Source organism: Doryrhamphus excisus, chromosome 2, assembly GCF_030265055.1.
Source record: "Doryrhamphus excisus isolate RoL2022-K1 chromosome 2, RoL_Dexc_1.0, whole genome shotgun sequence".
NCBI lineage: Eukaryota > Metazoa > Chordata > Actinopteri > Syngnathiformes > Syngnathidae > Doryrhamphus > Doryrhamphus excisus.
The window spans coordinates 8,461,312-8,486,931 of NC_080467.1; the positions used below are offsets into that span (position 1 = coordinate 8,461,312).

A 25,620-nucleotide genomic window follows, 5' to 3' on the forward strand; every position below is an offset into this window, starting at 1 on the left:
CATCTGAAGAGCTCACCAAAAAAAATATTCTTTTGTTAAACTGACGACTGCCAAGCTGTGCATGCATGCGTGCCGCATGCATATTTTAACAAGCCATCTAAATAATTTAGAGACTTTTATGGCCGGACTCATCTGACGTGTGTTTGAGCTTCTGTTTGGACACACGGCGCCGAAAATGAGTCGGCCATTGTGAAATCTGACACGCCAACGCAGTAAAACGTCAGCCAGTACAGTAAGCAGGGCGCTATGTTTGTGTGTGTGTGTGTGCGTGCATGTGTGTGTCATGCCCCTGCTGTATGTCATCTGACTTGGCAGCAGCATGTCTGAATAAGCATCTTGTGATTGGTGCAAGGACCAGAGTGTCGGCCTCTATTCAGGGGTCCTGACCGTGACTTCACCCTTCCTCCTTCAGGGGCCAGGATGAGGAAAAAAAGATGAGTGAGTGCCAATAAGAGATTGTAGGCGGGCCCTGCAGCTATCATTAAACTTCTGGGTCATGCTATTGAACACGGGACGGGCTTTAGGTAAAGGCACGGCATGAAAAGGCTGGGGGAGGGCAAGGTTAGCACTTAAGTCCCGCTATTATCTATTTGTCCCTTTTCAGTGAATACTTCTTCTCATCTAAGGCTGGAAGAGGATGTCACAGAAACACCTTCAACATGAGCGCGTTGATCATTTCGGGGGCCTGGATGACGACTGCGTGTGTTGAGGAAGGGTGCTGATAACGCCACCTATCTTTGACCGACAGTCGTGCGAGGGTCGACTCCCTTAAGGCCACAGGTAGCGGGATCATACCTAACTTGACAGTTTGACGCGAGAAATGTTGAAATCATCAATCACGGAAAATACTTTTCACTGGTTAAGATAAGGCTGGAGTGGTTAGCGCACAGACCTCACAGCTCAGAGACCAGGGTTCAATTCCACCCTCGGCCATCTCTGTGTGGAGTTTGCATGTTCTCCCCGTGCATGCATGGGTTTTCTCCGGGTACTCCGGTTTCCTCCCACATTCCAAAAACATGCTAGGTTAATTGGCGACTCCAAATTGTCCATAGGTATGAATGTGAGTGTGAATGGTTGTTTGTCTATATGTGCCCTGTGATTGGCTGGCGACCAGTCCAGGGTGTACCCCGCCTCTCGCCCGAAGACAGCTGGGATAGGCTCCAGCACCCCCGCGACCCTCGTGAGGATAAGCGGTAGAAAATGAACGAATGGTTAAGATAATCCATCAATACATTTAAGTCAAGGTTTTAGAAATACAACAATCGTAATTTACGTCTATGCTCATCACGATACTTTGGTTTTAAGGTCATGGTCGAGTTTATTTTGGATATAGTCTATGAAGAAAATGCTAAACATAAAACTGCTTAGCTTTTGCATAAATAGATGGATTTTTTTTTTAAATAAATAAAATTCTCAAATAAAACAGACAGACATAATCCCTCCGGGGTGTCCTAGGTCTGCCCCTGACCTGGAACACCTCCTGATTGAGGCACCGGACTAAATACTGGAGCAACCTCCACTGGCTCCTCCCAATATGAAAATATGCTTTTGACATTATACTCATCTTCCTGTGGTGACACCCATCGATATCATTCGTACCATCAGGGGAATTTTGGTACCCCCCACCCGAGGAGATCAACAAACAAGTCTGAATGCTGCCTTTGAGTGGGCACGCCCAACAACACAAAGACATCCTTTTCACTTTCGTCAACATCATGAGAATCCCTGACAAGAAACACGTTGAACAGTTCCTTATAAATGGGACACTTTCAACAATCGTCATTTTATTCCACCAACGCCATCGGTGGAGAGTTTCACGCGTCTGCCGCCACCTCAGGGCATCAAGCTGAGGATGTTGGATGGAGCATCTGATGGCACTGCACTCAAACTTATTTCACCCTGGAGTCATGGTGCCATGGGACAGTACGCCATGTTTTACCTTCTGTCCACACAGGCTAGTAAAAATCAACTTAAAGCTTTTAAATGTTTTTATGTCTCAGAAGGAGTGGCATTATCTTTTGTGAAACGTTGCCAGTGGTAAAATATTTAAATTAATTGGTATTACTCTAATTTCCGGCGTACTAGCTGCTACTTTTTTTCCCACGCCTTGAACCCTGAGGCCTGTACAAGGATGCGACTCATTTGTGGCCGCATTTTGGTCTTGCGACATCTCGTGTGCCCTCATCAAGGAGGACGTATAAAGACGGGCATGTGATGCCGGTTTCAGGTTGACGATAATAACGCCTTTTGCTAAGGTCCGTCAGTGGATCTCTACAGCGTGGATTGGTGTCGGGAGGTCCAGTGTCGGTGGTGAATCTGGGGGGGCCGAGATTGCTGCATGGAGGCTTGGAGGCTCGGGGGCTGATTTGCCTCGGGGACGGGGGGGGGGGGGGGGGGGGGGGTGCCGAGAACACCAGAAAAGAGAGAAAGACTGGTGGGACAGGGGGCGAGGGAACTGTGGGGCTGTTCGATTCAACTTTGGTTTTAGTGCAGAAGGAGTTGGATGAAGACAGCGAGGATTCTGTTGGACTAACAAGAACTAACGAGGCAAATACATTTAGAGTAGTCACTGAGGAACTAATGAAGAACTAATGAGGAGCTAATGAGTAGTGGTTTGGGTTGGGGTCCACGAATATTATAGACCAGTGGTTTTCAAAACGTCCGGCAAACTCTCCATGGGAGAGACACGAGAGCACTTCAAGATGCAGCAGCTTGAAAAAAATAAAGAAGGCTACTGTTATTTTAAAGTATCTGCTTCATGTTTCTTTCACCCTGACCTTGATGCACGCAAACATCATCACCACACAGAGAGCCCATTGGCCGCTGTCTCCGCCGGGCCCAATCAAAGAGAGCGGCGCCAGGTCGACATGGCAAACATGACATCTCGAGTCCTCCTCGCCTTTTTCCTCTTCCTGACAGTCTCTGTTTCTTGTCACTCCGTCGCCATCCTCGTCCGACTTCATATAACCCGGTTTGAACGGCACGGCATCCGGCGGTTGCAGGCCTTTTGGCGTGTTGCCGCGCTGATCAACGTGGTGCGGCAGCTACCTGACGCCCTGTAACCCGGCAGCTCACCTCCATCACTGTCACGCTCTCGCATTCCAGTTTCTCCAGCCTCCATGGCAAGCATGATTTATCGCTAGGAGAGGGAGCCAAGGCCTTAGAAGTTTTGTTTTTTCGCTTTCCAACTACACTTTTACGTTTTTATGTGCACTTCTCAAAGGCCTCTAGCAGCTTTGTCAGCAAAACACTAAACAAAAGGAGTATGGCTTCTCCTGCTGCTGCGTAACACCTTTTCTAACGCTAATTAGCTTAGCGAGCTTTCTTATTTAGTATTTAAATATTTTTGCAGTTAGAGCATAGAAAAACTGTTTACAACCTTCCACATAGGATCTTTTACTTTAAAGCTCTCTAGACATGAACTAACACCCCTATAATCACCTTTGGACGCGTACTACACAATATTCATTCATTCATTCATTTTCTACCGCTTATCCTCATGAGGGTCGTGGGGGTGCTGGAGCCTATCCCAGCCGTCTTCGGGCAAAACCCTGGACTGGTGGCCAGCAAATCACAGGGCACATATAGACAAACAACCATTCACACTCACATTCATACCTATGGACAATTTGGAGTCGGCAATTAAACTAGCATGTTTTTGGAATGTGGGAGGAAACCGGAGAAAACCCAGGCATGCACGGGGAGAACATGCAAACTCCACACAGAGATGGCCGAGGGTGGAATTGAACTTGACGACCCAACATAACAGACATAATAAGAATACATCATTTAAGACACATCACCACTCTGCAAAAGAAGAATTCACACCCAGCAGGGGACGTAACACTCATACTTTTGAGTGATGCTACAATTGTATTCCCTGGGGGAGTAGAAAGAGTGGCGGACAGGAAGAGACGCTGGCGGTTCAAAGTTGAGTTTCATTTTGTGCCTGTTGAGATCATTCAAACCTAAAATAAACGCTTGTTGTCCCGGTGATGATTGTCTGTCTCACCATACATTACAGGAGCATTACTGACACCTAGTGACGAGTGTGCGACTAACAACAAGCCATAAAAATGCAAAGTGGTGTACTTATACTTCTACAACACAGCCAAAATGACTTGAAAGTCAATGAACTGTCATTTTAAGGCACAAAATCTAGGTTGAATTGCAAACTGTCTGAGGTACCACAGTAGTACTAATTGGTGTACTTCTGGTCCTTCTAGTTCTTCCAAACACGTTGTGAAACCTCCGTCTCCGCATCTTCAAGCTGAGATGCTAATTGTTGATAATGGTTGTCTGGCCGTGCAGCCTGAGGGGCTTCCAAAGCTTAGCACAGTCTTAGCATTTTGTTGTTATTCGACGATCGGGGTCATCTTGATGGCGACCCCCCCCCCCGTGTCGTTGAGAAGGGGAGGGGGCGTCAGCAAATACGTGCAGCGAGGTGCGCTGTTGCAATTCAGCGGCAGATGCTCAACAGGCCGCTCGTGACGGATAAGTGGCGATACGAGCCCCGACAGGTCACCTGACACCTAATAAGTGGCGTTTTTCCTACAACGCTTATACGTACGCGCACGAGGGCTTCCCTAGCTGGTCAAAGATCCTCTGTATGACAGGAGCGCTTGGCTGTTTTCAATGACCTACTGCAAAAACACAAGTCAAAGATCCTCTATGTGACAGGAGCAATGTGCTGTTTTAAAGACCTAACACCTACTGGTGTTTTTCCTACCACTATGCACACACACAAACACACACACACACACACACACACACGCACGCACGGCCTTGAATGCCTCACAGAGTAATAAAGACAAGCAGAAGAGGCAGTGAAAACACAAAAACTGCAAATAGTTTCCTTGGTTTTGTTTGCATCTGCTTCAAACAGTCTCACTGACAGATCATCTCTATGACGCCTCCTTTCATGCTGTGTTTACACGTCCTCGCTGCCTCGCACAAAGTGGCAATAACAACAAGGGCCGCGAGGATCATGTTAAAAGACCTGGATTAAGGCCTGGTTTTGTTTATGCCCGATTTTTGAGTCATCACCCTCGATTTCCCCAGACAGGAGGTTAGTGGCTGGTCACGTCTTCCGCAGCGCTTCACATGATTTGGCCAGTCAATGGCGTCGTTTGTTGGGAGGCCAAAGGAATGGGCCCTTTGTCCAAGATGGGAACATTTTGAGAAGAGGGCACAAACTTAATTCCACTAATGCAAGAAGAAGATTTGTGGTCGGCAACAGCAAAAACTTTGTCTGCCGGGTGCGTACGTGTTTTTTGTGAATATACAATATTTTAATGTCATTGCACTTTTCTGGGAAAAAAGTCGATCCCGCACCCCTCACCCCCTCAAATCCTCAGACGAGCTTAATGTTGACATTCTCCTGTGATTTTGGATCAACATTTACTATAAATGTTATTTGTTCCTTAGTTTAGCTGTGTGTTTTGAGGAAAAGACTTTTCTGACCAATCAATGCAGTTACAATGTTGGTAATAGTATTGGTAATATTTCATTTGAACATGCATCAGATTACAATTGAATGCATCACATAATCAGTTCACAGTTCCACATGTTCAAAAGGTGTAGGAAGAAGCAAAACTTATTAAATCCTACCCTTCCATCTGGTACTGTTACAATCACTATTAACTTTTACAATCACGATTAACTAACTAACTAATTAACTATTACATTTGTTCACTTCCTGCTTACCTAATATAGTTTAAGTTTTTTTTTTGTTTTTTTGTCTTTTTTCACGAGGTGATATGACCATCCAATGACATAATGGGTACCATAGTAAGTGTCAATATAGTGATATGTATAGCACATCGTGACTGGTTCAAGACTCTTCATCCTTGTATTTAGCAAACATCAACTGCTTGTATTGTTTCTTGACTTGGCTCATCGTTGTGCATTGTTTGAGGGTCTTACTCAATCCATTCCATAGTTTGATTCCACATACTGAAATGCTATGGCTTTTTAACGTAGTCCTAGCATATAAGTGTTTCAAGTTTAGTTCTTCCCTGAGATCATATTTCTGTTGTCTATCGTCTATCATGTTGGCCATGAGTCAACATTGTCAGCCACCTGCTGAGTTCCCGGTGTATATAATTTGTGCACCGTGGACCTTTGCCACTTCCTGTTGTATGCTGATCTGATTATGAGCTTGTACTTGAAGTTCTTTCCACATTCATTCAACATTGCACCTCACTGATATCCTCCTAGTAACTAAACCTTCCTTACTTTTTTCTTTCTTCCGCTGCTGTAGCTCAGGTTTTGATGTTAACATATCGGCACCCGGAGTGATGTTTTCTGCGGACGGGGAAGTGCATCTGTGAAAGCATGTAGCTGTCAGGCCAGCTTAGCCACCAGCGTCTCAGACGTAGCCCAGGGGGAGCGTAGCTTTCTGGGCCAGTGGAGCCCCGTGTTGTTTTGGGGGCTACCAAGTTAGCATGTGCACATCTCCACGGGACGTTGTTGGTGTAAAGAGAGCCAATGTGCCGTGATTTGAAATCTGGTGGAGGCTGGATCAACAGATTGGCCTAGTGTGTGTGTGTGTGTGTGTTGCGTTAATGTGGCTTTGTTGTGTTGATGATTTTGTGGTTCTTTCACTCCTATGTTGTAAACATTTTTTTGGATTTTTCCCTTTACATCTGGAACATCAACACACTAAATCCCAGTGGCACAGAGAAACATTATCTTTTACAACTTTTTTCCCCTCCGTTTATTTACATGACTAAAGAAGTGGATCAAACCATGGCGACTATGAACTCCCTCCATCAGAATTCTGGGAAAAAATTCTAGCAGTTCTTAATTTGGCTCTCTGGTTGAGGCAGATGGCCACCACATGAGTACACCTCTTTTTGTCTGATTAATGACCCACTGTGTTCCTAATGTATTTTGTTTTTAATCACAAAACACCCTTTCTTGATAGCATTCCAATTAGCTAGCTTACAATATGGCAACCAGAACCAGGAGTGAACACAAAACATATAATAATATAATGTGTAATCTCAGTTTTACATGATTATATAATTTTACCAACAATTCCAAATGCATATCCATGAAAATACTAAATGAACATTTCAAGCTAATTTTACCTTCCCAAAGATACGATGTGGCAGCGAGATCAACCACCACAACCTTGCTGTTTTTAGTCACCTCATGAATCACGTCGTCAATGAGGGTAATGAGAGTAAATATGAGTAAATATGTGTTTGTGTTAACACTTTTGGCTGTCGAGAACTGATTAATTGGATTGACATTATTTCCGGAACCGATTATTTTTATTTCACTTATTGGCTATGGAGAAAAATGTTGTAAAAATTGTATACTTTTTTTTTACTTTGGAGCTTCCACTGGACTGCATTTTGCCAAATATGTTTTTAAAATATTTGGCATCATTTCCAAGTGGAGTAAAGTGAGTCAGTTTTCTATGTAATTGAAGCTGCTAGCATTCCCATACAAATGTAAGACGAGGATTCAGCAGCTTAGGTGGCGCTATTCAATGAATCTGGGAATATAGTTGGTATATCCCCTTGGTAGGATTCAAGAGTGACGTTCTGGTTATTTATCCCCCCCCCCCCTTTCCACGGTGTAATCTGCAAATCTTAGCTTTTCCACTGACAATCCTTCCCAAACTTGTCTTAATCTGTCTGGCCTATTTGATGCCCGACACCTGTTCTTCAAGGAACACGCTACACCGCGTTGTCATGTCGTATGCGTGTGACACGTCTAAAGTGGAATAACCATGTTAGCGTAGCATAGCCAAACAAGTTACAGTGATGGTTTCAAGTCATGATGGATACACAGCTTCCTTGCTAGCAAATGATCGTTATCGCACAGTGAACACTGTTGTTAAAAAACCACAAGGATACATTTTGCTGCAGGAAAAATGATTAGCATAACCACAATCTTAGTTAAATTTATGTCATATTGGAAATTCAAATGAGCTATTTTGAACAGCAAAATGCAAATAAAGTAGCTGTTGCATTATTGGTTGCACCGATAAATATATTTGGACTATTTTGACCATTACATGGACTACAAGATTGCTGGCAGTTTTTTTTTTACCTGAGGATTGGAGCAGAAGACTTGTGCTGGAAGACACAGCCATCTTGGGAGAGCAGACAAAGTAAGTGCCGTCCATGTTTCTATGATGCTGTTGTTGACGGAAGTAGCATAAGCTCCTGGGCTCCTCAGTGCGCCTAGGAAGGAAGGTTCAGTAAAATCATCAAACTATAGCAAGATACTGTAAGTATTACATGTTATCAAGGTACTTGTTACTGCTTGATCACAGCGTGTACTGTACAGGTTGAAATAGGTAGATCCCAATGACATGCATTTTTTAGCTAGCTCATTTTAACTTACAGAAAAGGGAAATAAATATGTGTTCATGTTACACAAAAGGATTTTGGATGATAGGCAAAATTTCCCAAAAGTGCAGTTTTCCTTTAAGTTTAGAAAAAATAAATTTGAGGGTAACTTGTTAGCACATTAGCTTCCTAACAAATGGCCGCCTCAAGTCCCTGTAGCATAGTAGTAAAATCCGGTGTAAACAATGAATAATATGAGTGTAATTGTGACTATAGGGGTGTTATTTCATGTCTGCAGGGCTCTAAAATGTTAAAAGTCGTATTTCGGAAGAGTTTTTATGCTCCACTTGTGAAAATATTCAATTTATTAATGTCTTACAGTTTACACTTAAGGGTTGTGGATGATGGGCAAAATTTCCCAAAAGTGCAGTTTTCCTTTAAGTTTAGAAAAAATACATTTGAGGGAAAATTGTTAGCACATTAGCTTCCTAGCATATGCCCGCCTCAAGTCCCTGTAGCATAGTTGTAAAATCCAGTGTAAACAATGAATAAAAGGAGTGTAATCGTGACAATAGGGGTGTTATTTCATGTGTGCAGGGCTCTAAATTGTTAAGTCGTATTTAGGAAGAATTTTTATGCTCCACTTATGAAAATATTAAATTTCTTAATGTTTATTAATGTCTTACAGTTTACACATAAGTGCAGTTTTCCTTTAAATTTAGAAAAAATACATTTTAGGGTAACTTGTTAGCACATTAGCTTCCCAGCAAATGGCCGCCTCAAGTCCCTGTAGCATATTTGTAAAATCCGGTGTAAACAATGAATAATAGGAGTGTAATTGTGACTATAGGGGTGTTATTTCATGTCTGCAGGGCTCTAAAATGTTAAAAGTCGTATTTTGGAGGAATGTTTATGCTCTACTTATTCATTCAGTCATTCATTTTCTGCCGCTTATCCTCACGAGGGTCACGGGGGAATGCTGGAGCCTATCCCAGCTGTCTCCGGGCGAGAGGCGGGGTACACCCTTATTTTTCGCAGCCAATCACAGTGCTCCACTTATGAAAACATTCAATTTATTAATGTTTATTAATGTCTTACACCCCGCCTCTCGCCCAAAGACAGCTGGGATAGGCTCCAGCACCCCCGCGACCCTTGTGAGGAAAAAGCGGTAGAAATGAATGAATGAATTAATGTCTTACAGTTTGGCCGGAATAAACCTTCAAACCAGTACATACCAAACCGTGATCATGACGTACCATTACGGCCTTAACTTATCACATGGCCGTGATAGAAAGAAAAAAAAAACTCCCAGCCGCGTGTTTGTTTTCTATTCCTTAATCTCTTTTATATATGCGGGCAGATATTTGAGGTCAGCTCAGCAGAACTAATGTGATCAGAGCCCGCAAAAGTGTGTCGGGCACTCTCAGAGCTGCGAGTGGTTTTTGCAGGGAATTCATTAGTGCGTGTACAGGTGGCTAGTGTTACACTGCACTGGTGAAAGGCAGCGGGCTCAAGCAGTGCGGCACCACCCCTACCCAGCATCATGTCATGGCGCGGTAAAGCTACACCCGTGTGGATGACATTTCCAAAGGCAGCGGCGGGCCGCTGATTAGAAAATGGTCTGCACTGAAACAACAGCCTGCGATCTTTATCAAACTTTAACATCCTCTCCCTCCCTTCTTTTCAACCTTGCCATCTATCCGTCTCCAAGGCCCGGCTCTCTTGGGAGTCAACTGTAAGTAGTCCATCAGGCAAACTGCATTAGTGTAACTTCGTCCCAGGAAATTAGCAGAGCAGAGCGGCGCCAATTAGAAGTCAATAGCTGGCTTTATTAATCGAGCTAGCCATCGCACTTGATTAGATTAAGCCTGGGGGGCGGCGGGGGGGCTGAGCAGGGAGCGCCAGTGTGTACGTGCTGGTGTCCTTGTGTATTTATTCATCTGTGTGTTTGTGCCTGCCGCTGTCTATGTAGTCTGTGAACGGCCGCATGCAAACAGTGGCAGGTGCTGCTGACTCGCTGATTCTGTCTCATTGTGACTTTCCGCAGTAATATGTTGATATTGACCTTCTTGGCCTGCACGGCCCTTAATAACGCCATCAGTTCATAAGGAGACAAGGCAGCCAATTAGCTAAATGAAAATGGCATTAGACTGCAAGTGTGTACAGATGCAATTAGCGAGCTATGGCAGCCGACAGGGACAAAAAAACAAAAAATAAAGTATCAGGACTTACTACAGTTTCAGTTTTACAGTTATCCTTCGACACATCATGGTTGGCATTTTGCAGCTTCCCGAAGCACTAAAACCAAAACATAAAAAAATTATCATACCGTTGAAGGACTAACTTTACATGCATTCATTCATTCATTTTCTACTGCTTATCCTCACGAGGGTCGCGGGGGTGCTGGAGCCTATCCCAGCTGTCTTTGGGCAAGAGGCGGGGTACACCCTGGACTGGTGGTCAGCCAATCACAGGGCACATATAGACAAACAACCATTCACACTCACATTCATACCTATGGACAATTTGGAGTCGCCAATTAACCTAGCATGTTTTTGGAATGTGGGAGGAAACCGGAGTACCCAGAGATGCTAACTCCACACAGAGATGGCCGAGGGTGGGATTGAACTCGGGTCTCCTCGCTGTGAGGTCTGCGCGCTAACCACTCAACAGCCTTACAGCCCCACTTTACATGCATGTTTTGCTTTTTCTTTGGCTTTTCTGTGTGTGTCTTCATTTATGCTTCCCCATCACAGAAGTGTACCAGTAATAGCATGAAGAGGAAAAAAATGTGATGACAACCATAGAACAGAAAATGGAACTCTTATGGTTAATTACCAAAACAGGACGTTCAAAATTATAAAACTTGTTCAGAACTGAAAGATGGCGGTCATTGAAAGACGACGTCCAGAACTGTCATCCCCTTTTGCAATAATCCCGTACCAACCCTCAGTCAACACACACACACAGCATAATTCCCATGTTTCCCCGTAAGGGATATTTTGATCAAGATATGCCGACAGATTATCTTGTGAATTTAGCACTATCTGCGTCTTATTCCTCTCCTAATCTTCCATATTTTCCAATATAATCTGACTTTCTATGTCAGTAATTCCTCCTCAGCGACACATCCTGTGTAATCCTGGGTTGACACGGATTCTGGCGGCACCTGCCCCATCTCAAGATGAGAGATGATGGCATGCTATGCTTTTATATTTACTGGGTTATGGCCGAGACCGAAACATTAACATGAAATTAGGAATAATGTTCATCCAATTAATGCATTCCAGACAACCAATAATATGAATAGAAAATACATTTGACAAGGAATAATTACATTTTTACATGCAGAAAAATATTACATATAAATGGTGAATGACATAAAACATGAATATTACTGAATTACTGAATACTATTGAAGACAAGCAAACACAGCGATAAGTCTAACATTTAGAAACACGCAGTGCACTTGAACGCTTCACCAGCTCTTAAAATATATTAATTCATGTACAATCCTGATCTTAATGTTACGTGAAAAATCAGGTGAAAAATAGCAACAATTTGCATTTTGCACTACTGCACTTAAAATTTTGATCAGGAGTATATAAAACATCACGGAAAAACATCTTGCCTCATTTGACGTAAAATCAGTTACATGTCAATTCCGAATTGGCTCGATGCCTCCCGTTCTTGAGTAATCTGAGAAGATAAGATTACTGGTAATCCAGGGGCATTAAAGACACACCAATCTCATCCCTAATACCCGATCTTAACACTGGATCAAGAAAAACATGGCACAATGCAGGTCAAAGTATGAATAAGAAGGAAGGGCTTTCACTGATGAATGGATGGTGTTTGAACGCCTCCTTCAAAATGCATCAAGACTTATAATGTCACGTTGTTGTTACTTCAAAGTAACATTGTTAAGTACATCAGGAATTAATCCATGACCGCATTGTGGTCGACATGGACAGGGAATAATATTAAATGTTTAGAACTAAAAAAAATATTCAGTGTATTTGCAGATATGTAAATTTTAATACATGATGTTAAGTTAATCTGGTTAAAATGACATGTACAAGTTATATATGCTCAATAATGTCTACAGATTTCAGCTAAAGAACCTTTAAAATGGATCAAATATATTTATAAACCAATATAGATTAGATTGCCAACGTGTATTTTTTTAGGCAGAAAATCTTAGTTGATCCTTTGAGATCTGTTTTGCTGATTGAGCTCACGTGGCTGATGAATCACTCAAAAAACGGTTATGGAAAATAAAAAAAAAATAAAATAATTCCTCACCGTCTCTGTCCAATTCGAGCAATCACTTGGCAGCTAAGGCCAGTATGTATTCTGCACGTAGTCTCACACACACACACACACACACACACACACACACACACACACAGGCGACCTTGAGAAAGACAAAATAAAGGCACACAAATAAAGGACAACAGACGTTGGTTCCCCTTGAACCCAGTCCAAGTGCGCACTCGCTCAATTAGCCAGGTCCGCCAAGGCAACGTCAACGCGGCCGTCCAAACAATGGACACAGGAGGATTCATAAAGCGGCAGGGAGGAAATATGAGCTAATGCCTACTATTTGAATTAAAGTAACATTTGTTGCCTGTGACACCTAAATGTGATTCTCCCCAGCTGCTGCTCGCTGCAAGCACAATAGAAGGTGTAACAAGGGTGAGGCCATGTTATATTGTTGGACGCCGATTGTGTGAAAGGTCGAGGGCCTCGTCTCTGCGGGGAGAGAGACGGCTCCATCATCTTAAAGGCGGAGGAGACATTTTTCTTTTCCCTTTTCCCTGCTGCAGTTACATAAACAATATTCGCTAAAGTAAATCTACATGCTCTGTTCTGCACATGTACACACAGGCCACTTCATTAGGTACACTTAAAAATTCTGCCTTAACAAACATAATAATAGCTACTTTAGCTCGCAGTATTAGACAATACATTAGTATGTTTACTACTGCAGAATAATAAACTTTATTTTGGTCCTCTGGTGTAGCTGAATAAGCCAAGAGCTTCCAGTATGATGTGTTGGACTTCCACACCACAACAATAAATATATTCTTGCTTCTTTGTCAGAAAATCAACCATATGCGCTAAGTTAAGTGTTCAACATGGACCACATGAACCTCTCGTTATTAGGATTTTAGTGGTGTGTTTACGTTCTGTTTTTTTCACATGTCACCTACTATACTATACTATACTGTTTTACGATATAAGATATGACATACACAAAATAAATAGTCATAGTGAACTATTAAAAACACAATTTGAGTCCCAGTCATGTCCTGTTCTTGTCAGAGTGCACGCTACTGATTGCAGAAACTGATGCTCGTCATAGTGTAGGGACATTTTCTGGTTCCATTTATGCTATCGGGAAGTCTAATAAGCATTTAATTAGGACTAAATTCATATTATGATACACATATACAGCTAGTATAGGTTCATTTGATCAAGTGTGAATACAATCATCTAAACTTGGGTGTGCACAAACCAGTGTACCGAGACGGCTTGAGAGATAGGTCAAGGTCTGCTTGTAGAATAACCTATAACACAGAAGATGGCATTTCGGTTTGCAATATTTGAGTTATGGGACAGCTAAGATAGCAGAGTTCAATTCCACCCTCGGCCATCTCTGTGTGGAATTTGCATATTCTTCCCGTGTATGCGTGGGTTTTCTCCGGGTACTCTGGTTTCCTCCCCCATTCCAAAAACATGCTAGGTTAATTGGCGACTCCAAATTGTCCATAGGTATGAATGTGAGTGTGAATGGTTGTTTGTCTATATGTGCCCTGTGATTGGCTGGCCACAAGTCCAGGGTGTACCCCGCCTCTCGCTCGAAGACAGCTGGGATAAGCTCCAGCACCCTCCGCGACCCTCGTGAGGATAAGTGGTAGAAAATGAATGAATTAATATTTGAGTTATGTTACATAATATGCAATGAAAACTGCCCAATAAAGTCCTTACTTTATGAATTTTATGCATGTGTTCTTTACTATAAGGCCTTTGGTCCCACGACAAAAATAACAGAGTGAACCACATTAAGCCAACCACACCAAAGTGCACACCAGGTTTTTTTCTTTTTTTGGTCTGGACTAGGGTACAAAACCACAAGTATGAATACAGCTAATTGAATAGCAAATAGTATAATAATGTATATTTCATCCACTTGGTCACAGGGGTCACTCTTTCCTCCTCACACACACACACACACATTAAGCCACTTGACAGCATCAAAGGTGTTTGCAGCATTGTGCACACACAAGCACCAACAAGGATGTGGGTACGCATGCACCCGGCCCAAAGCAACAGCAGTATTGCCTTACTTGCGGTAGCTGTGGTCGCCGTCACACAAGACCAGCTACCGAGACGCCAGTGGGCTCAACGAGGCTTTCCATCACTGACAAAAAAAAAAAAAAAGGCCAGGCCCGGGCGGAATCACAAAGTACCAAAAAAAAAAAAAGCCTGTGTCCATGACACATTGAAGTGGTCAGAAGCCAACATCAGAGGAAGCCTAAATATAAACGATGAGGTTGTGCAATCAAAGCCTCAAGTGTGTCTTTCATTTGCACAAACTGCCAACAGGGGAAAACGTGGCTTAGCAGTGCTGGGGAGGAATTCTTTGAAACAAAACAATAGGCTTGGATTTCTGTGCTAAATTAATCATTTTTATGTTGCTCAATAGTCAAAGATACTCTGACAGGAGCGCTCTGTTGTTTTTAAGGACCTACTGCATAAACATTAGTCAAAGATCCTCTCCATGTGACAGATGCTCTGATGTTACCAAGGAACGACTGTAAAAATATCATTAAAAAATATTCTATGTGACAGAAGCACACTGCTGGTTTTAAGTACCGACTACAAAAACACTAGTCAAAGATCCTCAATGTGACAGAAGCTCTCATATTGCAAAAACGCTAATCCAAGATGCTCTATATAACAGGGGCCCTCTACCGTTTTTAAGGACTGACTGCAAAAACACTAGTCTAAGATCCTTGATACCATTGAAGCACTCGGCTATTACTTGGGATCAACTCCAAAAATACCAGTCAAAGATCTTTCTCTTTGCCAGAGGAACACTGCTGTTTTTAAATACCAAGATCCTCTATTTGACAGGAATGCTCCGTTTTAAAGGGCGTGGTATAACTGCCCCGTTGTGATGTCACAGAGGTGAGGCATTCCTTATATGGGCGGGTCTGTAAGCCAGATAAGCAGTCTGCCTTCCCTCAAGATCTGCTACTCTGTTTACTTGCTAGCAATAGCTTGTACGGGAGTTCCTGAATCCTGATTCCATCAAAGGAAATGCATTTTAATCTGTCAACGGGATTTCATACGGGGGTTTAGTGAACATGGGCCAGTATGGAGCTGGACTAGCTGACCAACGTTACTTGGTCACATGACTTTCCCATCACAATTAGTGGCACATTAATGTTAGCGATGCTGTAGAAACATTAACATACTGACGCGACATCTTGTAGTAACCTCTTTTCTTGAGAAAAGTCGGACTGTCTAGTCTCTATGTACTTCTGGATCGGATTCGGAATCACCCACATTCGTGTTTAAAAGACACATTGCAAAAACACGCATCAAAGATGATTGACGTTGATGAAATCCGCGGTGAAAACAAAGTCTGTCCTCTTGAAATCTCTCATGTCGACAAAGCAGGCTAACCTGATCTCATCGTGTGTTCACTTCCTGGTGTCCCAGTAATGATTGTTAATGATGTCACCCGATCAGCACCAGAGGAAGTGTGCGGGTATGTGTGTCCTCATATATGTGTGTGTGTGTGTGTGTGTGTGTGTGTATATTCATAGATGGGCAGATTGGGGGTCATTTCATGTTGGTGGGGTGCACAGGAAACATGCAGGACAATGAAGTCCAGTGTCCGTCCATACAAACATAACTGTCCTCATCTTGTGTCTGAGCCCCCCCTCCCCTCTCTCCCCTTCCGTGCTTAATCCCCCAGCCCTCACCCATACTTGAAACTCCTCCGCCCCTCCTACGGCCACATCAGTTAGAGCATAGGGTCAAATGGAAATTACTGTTCAGCACCCCCCCCCCCCCCCCCATAAACCCCCATTCAGCTCCTTCTTCAACACAACAAGAGGCGAGATTACAAACCAAGGGGGGGGTGGAATCTTTTCTCCCAATCTGAAAGGCGGAAAAGGCTTTCTGACAACAAGTAGCTAATTGTAGAAAAAAGTTTACATGATGGTGACCTCTCTATTTGTCTCCTGGTAAACATCCATCTTCTAATTTTAATGCCACAGGCCGTGAACATGTATACTGACCACTTTGTGTATACATACCTACTTCAGCCTGTTCCCACGAGTTTGCACAGTGATAATAAATCTCTACAATTAGTGGTAAACATATGGATTTATTATATGTTTTTATTTTACTTATACTTAAGCTAATAAACCCCATTATTATTATTATTCATGCTGCTTTTTAAATTTTGCACAGCTAATCAGCCGTGTTGTTGTGTGTGTTGTGTTTTTTGAGTGGTCACTAGCCAGGCTGCATGAGTGCTGCCAGAACTGGAGAAGCTGCGGTTTGCTGAGCCAAAACCTGGTTCTAAAATGGAAAATGGACATTCTGAAGCAGAGCACTGTTTAGGTTGTACATTGTTCATATTTGATGTCATCTATTTATTCTCCACATTATTATTTATTATTATACAGGAGCCAGGCGACAACATTTCGTTGCAATTTCACTGCTGTGTTATTGTGCAATGACAATAAAGAAAGTCTATCTATCTATCTATCTATCTATCTATCTATCTATCTATCTATCTATGTAAGACCCAATCAAAGGTTGATCCATACCTGGATAAAATAAAATAAATCCACCTGGAGAAATGGATTTATTGTTTTGGTTGTTTTAGTCATGATAAAATTAGCCACGAAATGTAAACGGTAGATGCCTGTCTGTCAACTCCGAACATTTCCCGACATTTCCTGTGAACCAGGGATCCTAAAAACAAAAAAAATGGCACAATGTGAGGTGCCAGTCGATTGTCATTCACGGACCAGATTTGGCTTGTATGAGTACCTATGAGTACCTGTTGAGTAGCCATGCCATATATTCAACATTAATCATGGTTTGGTTGGACAACTACACCTACATATAGAGTGTCAATCCACTGGAAGAGGCCCGGTGGGATACATTGTGGTGTTCTACAGCCAATCCAGATTTTAAGGTCAATATTTGACAATAAATCTATTTTATTTTAAATATTTTGTTAAATTTCTCCCTAAAAAGTTGTGTGAGCATGCATTATGCACACCAATGCATACCTGGAATACAAAATAAATTTAAAAAAAGCTATTTATTCATATTTGTTTCATATTCGGCCTGTAAACAATAGCTTAAGATTACATTTCCACATTATAAATTGAAATGATGGTATTTATTCACTGTTTTCCTCAGAGGCGGCATGCATTTACATAGTAGTCTGCTTATGAATTAATAATGCACACTTCTCCAGCCTAAAAACATATAGCTCTTATTCCACTGTCTTTACACGTCAGTCCGCCAACCACCAGAAGCAGGACGCCAGAGAAGATAGCCGCGCCGTTAGCCTAAAAGCTGCATCCGCCTCACACAAACAACTCTTAACGATTTCCTTGTACACAAGCTGTGGCCAGACAAAGCATTAGAAAAGCTTTGCAGATAGCGCTAATGGAGCCGTGGTTGTTAATGGGCCAGCAGCACTCTGAGTGATAAATGATGCTTATCTTACTTTTTAAGCAGCAAAGGATTTGTTACACGTCTCCCTCGACCCATCCTTTGATGCAGCCACCGATAACACGCTAATGATCTTTGTGGCACGCTTACCGTGCTGTCACTTTTTTGTGATGACATGTTTTGGCATTGATCGGGGCTATGAAAGTCAAACGTCAACTAAACACGTGTCAAACATTGTCTATATGACAGAATCGTTACAATGCTTTTCAAGACATTCTACACACACGCAGGTCAAAGATCATCTATATCAGGGGTGCTCAAAGTGCGGCCTGGGAGCCTGTAGAATTTAACAAGAAAAGTAATTGACAAGAATACAGTCACAATATTAAGAGAAAAAAGTTGTAGTCTAATATGATAAAACATTACACTGCTACAAGTCATTCTGCACACACACAAGTCAAAGATCATCTATATCAGGGGTGCTCAAAGTGTGGCCCGGGGGCTGTATTGGCCCACGGCATATTATAGAAGTCAAATTTAACAAGAAAAAAAAAGTAATTTGACCAGAATACAGTCAAAATCTTAAGAGAAAAAAGTTGTAGTCTAACATGAAAAAACATTACACTGCTTTTATAAAGACTCTTTATAAAGATTCTGCACACACTCAAGTCAAAGATCACCTATATCGGGATGCTCAAAGTGCGGCCCGGGAGCCACTTGGGGTAGGTAGAATTTAACAAGAAAAAAAAGTAATTGACAAGAATACAGTCAAAATATTAAGAGAAAAAGTTGTAGTCTAACATGAAAAAACACTACACTGCTTTTAAAGTCATTCTGCACACACAAAGTCAAAGATCATCTATATCAGGGATGCTCAAAGTGTGGCCCGGGGGCTGTATTGGCCCACGGCATATTATAGAAGTCAAATTTAACAAGAAAAAAAAGTAATTTGACAAGAATACAGTCAAAATATTAAGAGAAAAAAGTTGTAGTCTGACGTGAAAAAAACATTTTTACACAGGAATAATGTCTTAATATTATGAGGAAACATCTAGAGCTCAGTGGAAAATGTTTGGACACCCCCGGCGGGGATAGGAGCACGCTGCTGTTTCTAAGGACCTACTGCATCACCCCATGGTGTCTAAGGTCAACACGGCAGACAAAGGTAGGTCACGGCCCTTGTTGGAGCGTCCTTGTCTGGGGAGACAGACCGCGTCCCACTTGTCAGCCCTCCGTGGTTTGTCCCGGCCTAAATGGGTGTAATTACATGATGTTTGGATCCTAATTCAACGGGTGAAGGAGTGAGGGGTTGGGGGTGTGTAGGTTGAAGGGCCACGACCCCTGCACTTCCAAAACATGACCCGGGAATGTGGACGAGACGCCGGGAGTCTAGGCTTGTGACAATGGCGAGAGAGCGTGGTGACCCTGGCTAACGGGCCCCAGCTGATGTCCTCCCGGAGCACCCATCTGTTCCTTTCACCTCCATGGATCCCATATGGGGACTAGACAATGAAGCCAGGATTAAGATATCATTAGAGACCACGTGGACAGGTTGGACTTGTCCATTAGCGGGCTTTTTTACTACAGTATTTGAATAGTAGCAGATTAGAATATACCCGAGAGTGAGGGACAATACTATAGAAAGTAAACGAGGATACTTTAGGGCAGGGGTCTTAAACATGCGGCCCGCGGGCCAAATGTGGCCCGCAGGACACTAGTTTGAGGCCCCCGCCTTGAAAGTTTAATGTTAGTGCGGCCCACGTAAGTTTGATATGGATGCTGTATGGTATCATGTACCCAGAAAAAATTATTACGTTTGATTAATGTTCATGTTAAAGGTTAAATACCTGTTAATAGTTATCCTCCCTATCCGTGTGGAAGTGGTAAGTTTTTGGCTATTTAAGATTAAAGGAAATAACTTGAAGGCTACCGTTTAGGTCGCTAGCTCTCTAGTTTGCGAGTTAGCATGTGTCTCAAGACCCTGCAGTTGTGCAATATGTTGTAAATAAAAAGGGTATAAATGTGACTCTAGTCGTGTTTTGTCATGTCTACAGGGCGCTAATAATGCTTTGTTCATTTTAATCTGAAAAAAAATATTTGTCTACCCACCAACTATATGTGGTTTCTTAAGTTTTTATTATTTGCCGTTTTATTATTATTATTATATTTATTTATTTATTACTGATTGATTGATTTTCTTTATTCTTGATTTGTTCATTTATTTTTCATCTTATTTTGTGTAGAAACATAAAAAGTAAGATATTTGAGAACAGTGGAATGTTTTATCAGAGCTTTTCTTGTAGAAAATTGAAACCAAAGCAAAGTTTATTAATTTTTCTGTTTTTAATAAATGCGGTTTTTTTTGTTTTTTTTCGGAAAACCTGATGTGGCCCAGTCTTGCCCAGACCCTAGCTCCAGTTCCTAAAGGTACTGTGGCATTGTGACGCATGTTATGATTCAGTGAACTTCCCGTTTTTGTTCTGTTTGTCAGCGGAGGGACGGAATTACTAATTTAATCTAATTAGAGACTTTAATCAATAATTTTAATGTCAATATCGCATTTTAATTAAGACATTACGCTATGAAAACATTTATCCAGCGAGATTTTTTTATTTTTCAGGTGGGCTTACTCAACTTGGCTCCGATTGCTGTCATCTGGTCCACTCGACTTGCTAACCTTAGTTTGAACACAACTAGCTTTTAAAAAATGTGTTTCTGTCTGCAGCCGTGACTGCATCGTTCTCGTCAGAGCACACACTGTTGATTGCTAGTTGTTATTTGCCATTTTGGTTCGTCATGTGTTCATGCGCATAAAGAAAAACAAGTCTTGCACAGTCCAGACTGTCTCAAATACAAAGACCACGGCTCAGAGGATTCCTGCAAAATATCACAATGTAATACAAAGCATATAGCACACATCCATCAAAATAACATTTCCACGGGAAACCATACATCCTCATTAACCGGGGACTGGCCCGCAGAATTTACGCAATCCCCAGCTAATACGGTCATCTTTTGATCCCGGTCATTAACGCACCATTTGGACTATTTTTTATGTACTGTTTCATGTAGCACTCACTACCTTAGACCTTATTACCAGCCACATGATCAATATCCAGATACAAGAGAGTGTTTTTTAGTTAAGGCCAAACTTTTCCGTCAAAGCAGTAAAAGACATCCCGAAAATTTGCGGCAAATGAGTCACAGATGTGTGTGTTTGTAAAGATAAATTGAATTAAAGGGCAAGGGCCCAGACTGACTGTCCTCAGTGGCCTTCTAATCACGCTGTCCGTGATTTAACTGGCTTCAACAGGTAATGCCGTTTAAGGCAGAACCGAGGCAGGCAACAGGAAATGAAACACGGTCGCCTCAAACATGGATTGTCGGAGTGGTTTGACTCACTCCCCTTCAAGTACCCCCACCCACTTTCTCCTACTTCAGGCCTGTCCGCGCCCGCCGACTTAAAGAAAACCAATTAAGTCTCGCAGGAAAGTGTTCTGGATGGAATGCGCCGGATCGGCCGGCATCTATTGCGGCGTCAGAACGCTTGTGCCCGCGACAACAACACACATGACTCAGATGGCTTCAAAACAGCACATGTACCTTCTCTAATTGAACTTTAATGCATCATAACGTCCACTTGATTTGCTCGCTTCGCAACAGATTTTAGTAGGATTTAAGCCAGGAGTGGGAAAACCACGGCTCAGGGGCCACATGCGGCCCAACAAGCATTTGAATCTGGCCCGCCAGTTGCTTTCTAAGTATTTCAACTTTTAACATACAAACTAGCAACATGTGCGGCACGGCGGTCAAGTGGTTAGCACACAGACCTCACAGCTAGGAGACCAGGGTTCAATTCCACCCTCTGTGTGGAGTTTGCATGTTCTACCTGTGCATGCGTGGGTTTTTTCCAGGTACTCCGGTTTCCTCCCACATTCCAAAAACATGCTAGGTTAATTGGCGACTCCAAATTGTCCATAGGTATGAATGTGAGTGTGAATGGTTGTTTGTCTATATGTGCCCTGTGATTGGCTGGCCACCAGTCCAGGGTGTACCTCGCCTCTCGCCCGAAGACAGCTGGGATAGGCTCTAGCACCCCCCCATGACTTGGATTTCTTATTTAGTAAAAAAAAAAAAAAAACAACAACAACAAAACTGTAAAATTAAATTACATAGTTTGATGTGCTCTGATTTTTAAAGTGCTCCTGAAAAAATGGACATGAGAAAATACTGCTGATAATATAACACAGAAAACATTTGACAAAAAAATCAAGGAAAATTCTAAGCATAAAATAGTGTGTATATGTGTGAAATATATGTTCTGGACCGCCCTGGACAATTTTGTTAACTCAATGCTTCCCATGAGTGAAAATATTTGCCCACCCCTGATTTAAGCGGTAGAAAATGAATGAATGACTAATATGAAAATATGTAATTAATCAAAAATACCTTGTTTGTTGTGTGAAATGAAAAAAAAACCCAATGCAAACATAATAATAACAAGTATACCTTGCTGCCTATGACCCTCCACTCCTTATTTTGGGTACATTTCACTCTCCAAGGTGAGGGAATCAATGCACTGAAATTCACGGACTGATTTTTTATTGATTTTTTAATCTTTTTAATCTATTAGTTGATTTTCATTGATGTATCTGAACTAAACTGCAAGTGTTGTAAAGCGGCACCATTTGAGAAATGGCATCAACACTGCCAATATTTGTCCTTGTGCGGTGCCCACTCACACAGCTGAAGCCAAACACACTCCCCCCCCGCCCTCTCTCTCCAGAAAGCCCTCATCAACGGGAAGGCCCTTCATAATTCACAATCAGCTAAGCCATTTTTCACCTTTGTCTAAAAATACAATGGAGGAGGTGGTGCGGGGTTGGGGAGGGAGTCTGAAAGATTACTCAAGAATTGCCGGAACAACAGGAACGAACTTGGACGAGCTAAAAATACAACGCAGCGTGTGAATAGGCTAGGGGGTGCGAGTGGAGGGAGTGGGGGGGGGACGCGCACGAGAGGACGCTGACAAAGCTTTGCTGACTTTCAAGTGCGGAGAACAATGGCGGCAGACACTTTCAGGGCGTTTGGCTGCACACTGTGGCGGCTGGATGGGCTGCGAAGCAGGATGTCAACTGCCGCCCCCGTGGAGACAAGTGGGGGGGGGGGTTATGATTTAGCACTATGTAGACAAAAGTATTGGGACCAGTGAGGAAAGTACAGTATCTCAGAAAAGTGAGTACATACTTCACATTTTCTGATTACTTCTCAAGGGATAATACTTTACAAAGTAGTCTTGTATATACTTTAGAGTAGTCAGTGTGCAGATTGTATAGCAGGGTAGATTTGCTATCGACACACAGCCATTTTTGTCTTGAAAAATAAAAGTGTCCTGCTAACAGTCAAGCATGTGATGTTAGCATCATCATGGTCTGTGACTGCACAACTGCTGCTGGCACTGGGGAGCTGTGGTTCACTAAGGGATAGCATGAATTCCAACACAAGTGAGTTGCAAGATCAATTTGTGTCCTTTCTACAGTCCAGTTTTACGCCCCCCCGGATTATCTAACACTGGAGCTGTACTAGTTCTTATACTGGGAATCCTCTTGCACTCCTCTGTGATGACATCACTGGTGGATCTTGGACACCTTCCACACCTCCATCTTTCTTCCTTCCACTTGAGGATGCCCCACAGGTGATCAGTGGGGTTGAGGTCTTCAGGAGAGATACTTGGCAACTCCTTCACCTTCACCCTCACCCTCCTTAGCAAGTCACTTGTCACAGCTAGCCGGCACTCATGCAGCCCGGGACCATGACACTTCCACCAAGTTGTCGGCAAGACCCAATTATCTTGGACGATAATGGCTTTGTGTCAAGTGATATTCAGTGGATAGTAAATATATACTAGCTGTACACCGACTTTGTACAAGTTCCTGAATGACTACTAGCTTTGTTGCCGTCTTCCCCACCAAGCCATCCAAGTATAGACTCATCCATGTCTCGGTAGTCAGAAGAATTAAGATAAAACTTATAATTGATTGATGAATTGATTAAGAAGTGCGGTGAGTGAGCTTTATTTAAAAGTAAAAAAAAGGCACACACAGTTGAGAAAGAGTCCAAAACATGAGAAGTGCAACATGAGATGCGCGCCTGCGACCTCTCATCTCATCGATTCAGACGTGGCGCTTCTGGACTTAATTACCCTCAATTTACCCCCAGCCATCACTTTTCCCCGTTGATCACCTTGTCCCTTCAAGTGGAGAAGAAAAAGAAGAAGAGGTGTATGTTTCCAAGGCCGGTGCGTTTGTGGTTTTCTGGGAATTTACAGGCCGCCTCGTCTTGTAATCTGATGTCACTTCAGAAGTTGAGTCAATCAAGTATATTCCGCTTTGGCGTGTGTGTGTGTGTGTGTGTGTGTGTGTGTGTGTGCTCGAGTTCTCCCTCTGCAGGAGGTTAAATGCTTACAAGGCACCACTCAGTCAGGCTGTCGCTTCCCACCCCCACCCGTGAGGCATCGTAGGAGCGCTTGATTGGGCAGTGAAGTCAATTAGCGTTCACACATGTGGTTCGGTACGCTGGTCTCGACCAGAAATTAATACATAATTAATACATTTGGTGCTTTTCATTGAGCTTTCACGATGGCATGGGCCTAAAAAGTGCAGAGTAAAGAACATATGCATATCGTATATTCATAAAGTAACGACTTGATTGGACAGCTTTTGTGACATAACTCAAATATTGTAAACCAAAATGAGACTAGGTTGGTTATTTTTATACTTTTTATCATCTTTCATTCATTCATTCATTCACTATTGTATCAGTTATTTTCTACCAAGGGTCGCAGGGGTGCTGGAGCCTATCCCAGCTGTCTTTGGGCGAGAGGCGGGGTACACCCTGGACTGGTGGCCAGCCAATCACAGGGCACATATAGACAAACAACCATTCACACTCACATTCATACCTATGGACAATTTGGAGTCACCAATTAACCTAGCATGTTTTTGGAATGTGGGAGGAAACCGGAGTACCCGGAGAAAACCCACGCATGCACGGGGAGAACATGCAAACTCCACACAGAGATTGCCGAGGGTGGAATTGAACCCTTGTCTCCTAGCTGTGAGGTCTGCGCGCTAACCACTCAACCGCCGTGCCGCCTTTTATCATCTTATCTTTCATAAAAAGCTTCTAAAATATACTTTCAAAGAGTTTTAACAAAGGTCCAAGTGAACCAAACCACGTGGTCCACTTGTTTGCTATGCAACAAGGTTTGAGATGTTGCGTTCAATACCATTGGCGTTATCACAGTGGCATAGTCGCATCAGCTAATATTTAACCACACTTCCAAGCCTCAATCAACGAGCTGCTGATTATGGAAGCGGAAGTGAGAAAATAGACACAAGAGCCCAAAAAGGCGAAGCACTCAACACCCGGAATGAAACAAGGCTGATTGCCTCATGGGACCTTCCCTTTTCCCAGGAATTAGACACGTCCACTCTCAACACTCACTTGCACGCACACATGCACAAAGGCCGGCCACTCCAACACGCTGCTTGCGCTGTTTACCGTAATTAGCATCAGTTCATTTGCGGCCCCC

At 42.7% G+C, this 25,620-nt stretch overlaps 1 protein-coding gene across 3 annotated transcripts in view; it reads right to left on the reverse strand.

The window, feature by feature from the left end:
* The window catches only part of LOC131114699 (uncharacterized), a 234,994-nt gene that overhangs the window by 68,988 nt on the left and 140,386 nt on the right, over positions 1-25,620 (reverse strand). The window contains exons 1-3 of one of the 3 annotated variants that reach the window (XR_009122023.1): positions 14,663-14,758; positions 10,542-10,607; positions 8,068-8,201 (exon numbers count right to left, since the gene is read on the reverse strand). Coding sequence is in view for 1 of the 3 variants with exons in the window: in XM_058064339.1 (XP_057920322.1) it covers positions 8,068-8,201 (134 nt within the window). In the remaining 2 variants the exon portion in view is untranslated. Of the gene's footprint in view, positions 1-8,067; positions 8,202-10,541; positions 10,608-14,662; positions 14,759-25,620 lie in introns of those variants that run through there. The other 2 variants (XR_009122017.1, XM_058064339.1) reach the window with 2 other exon arrangements.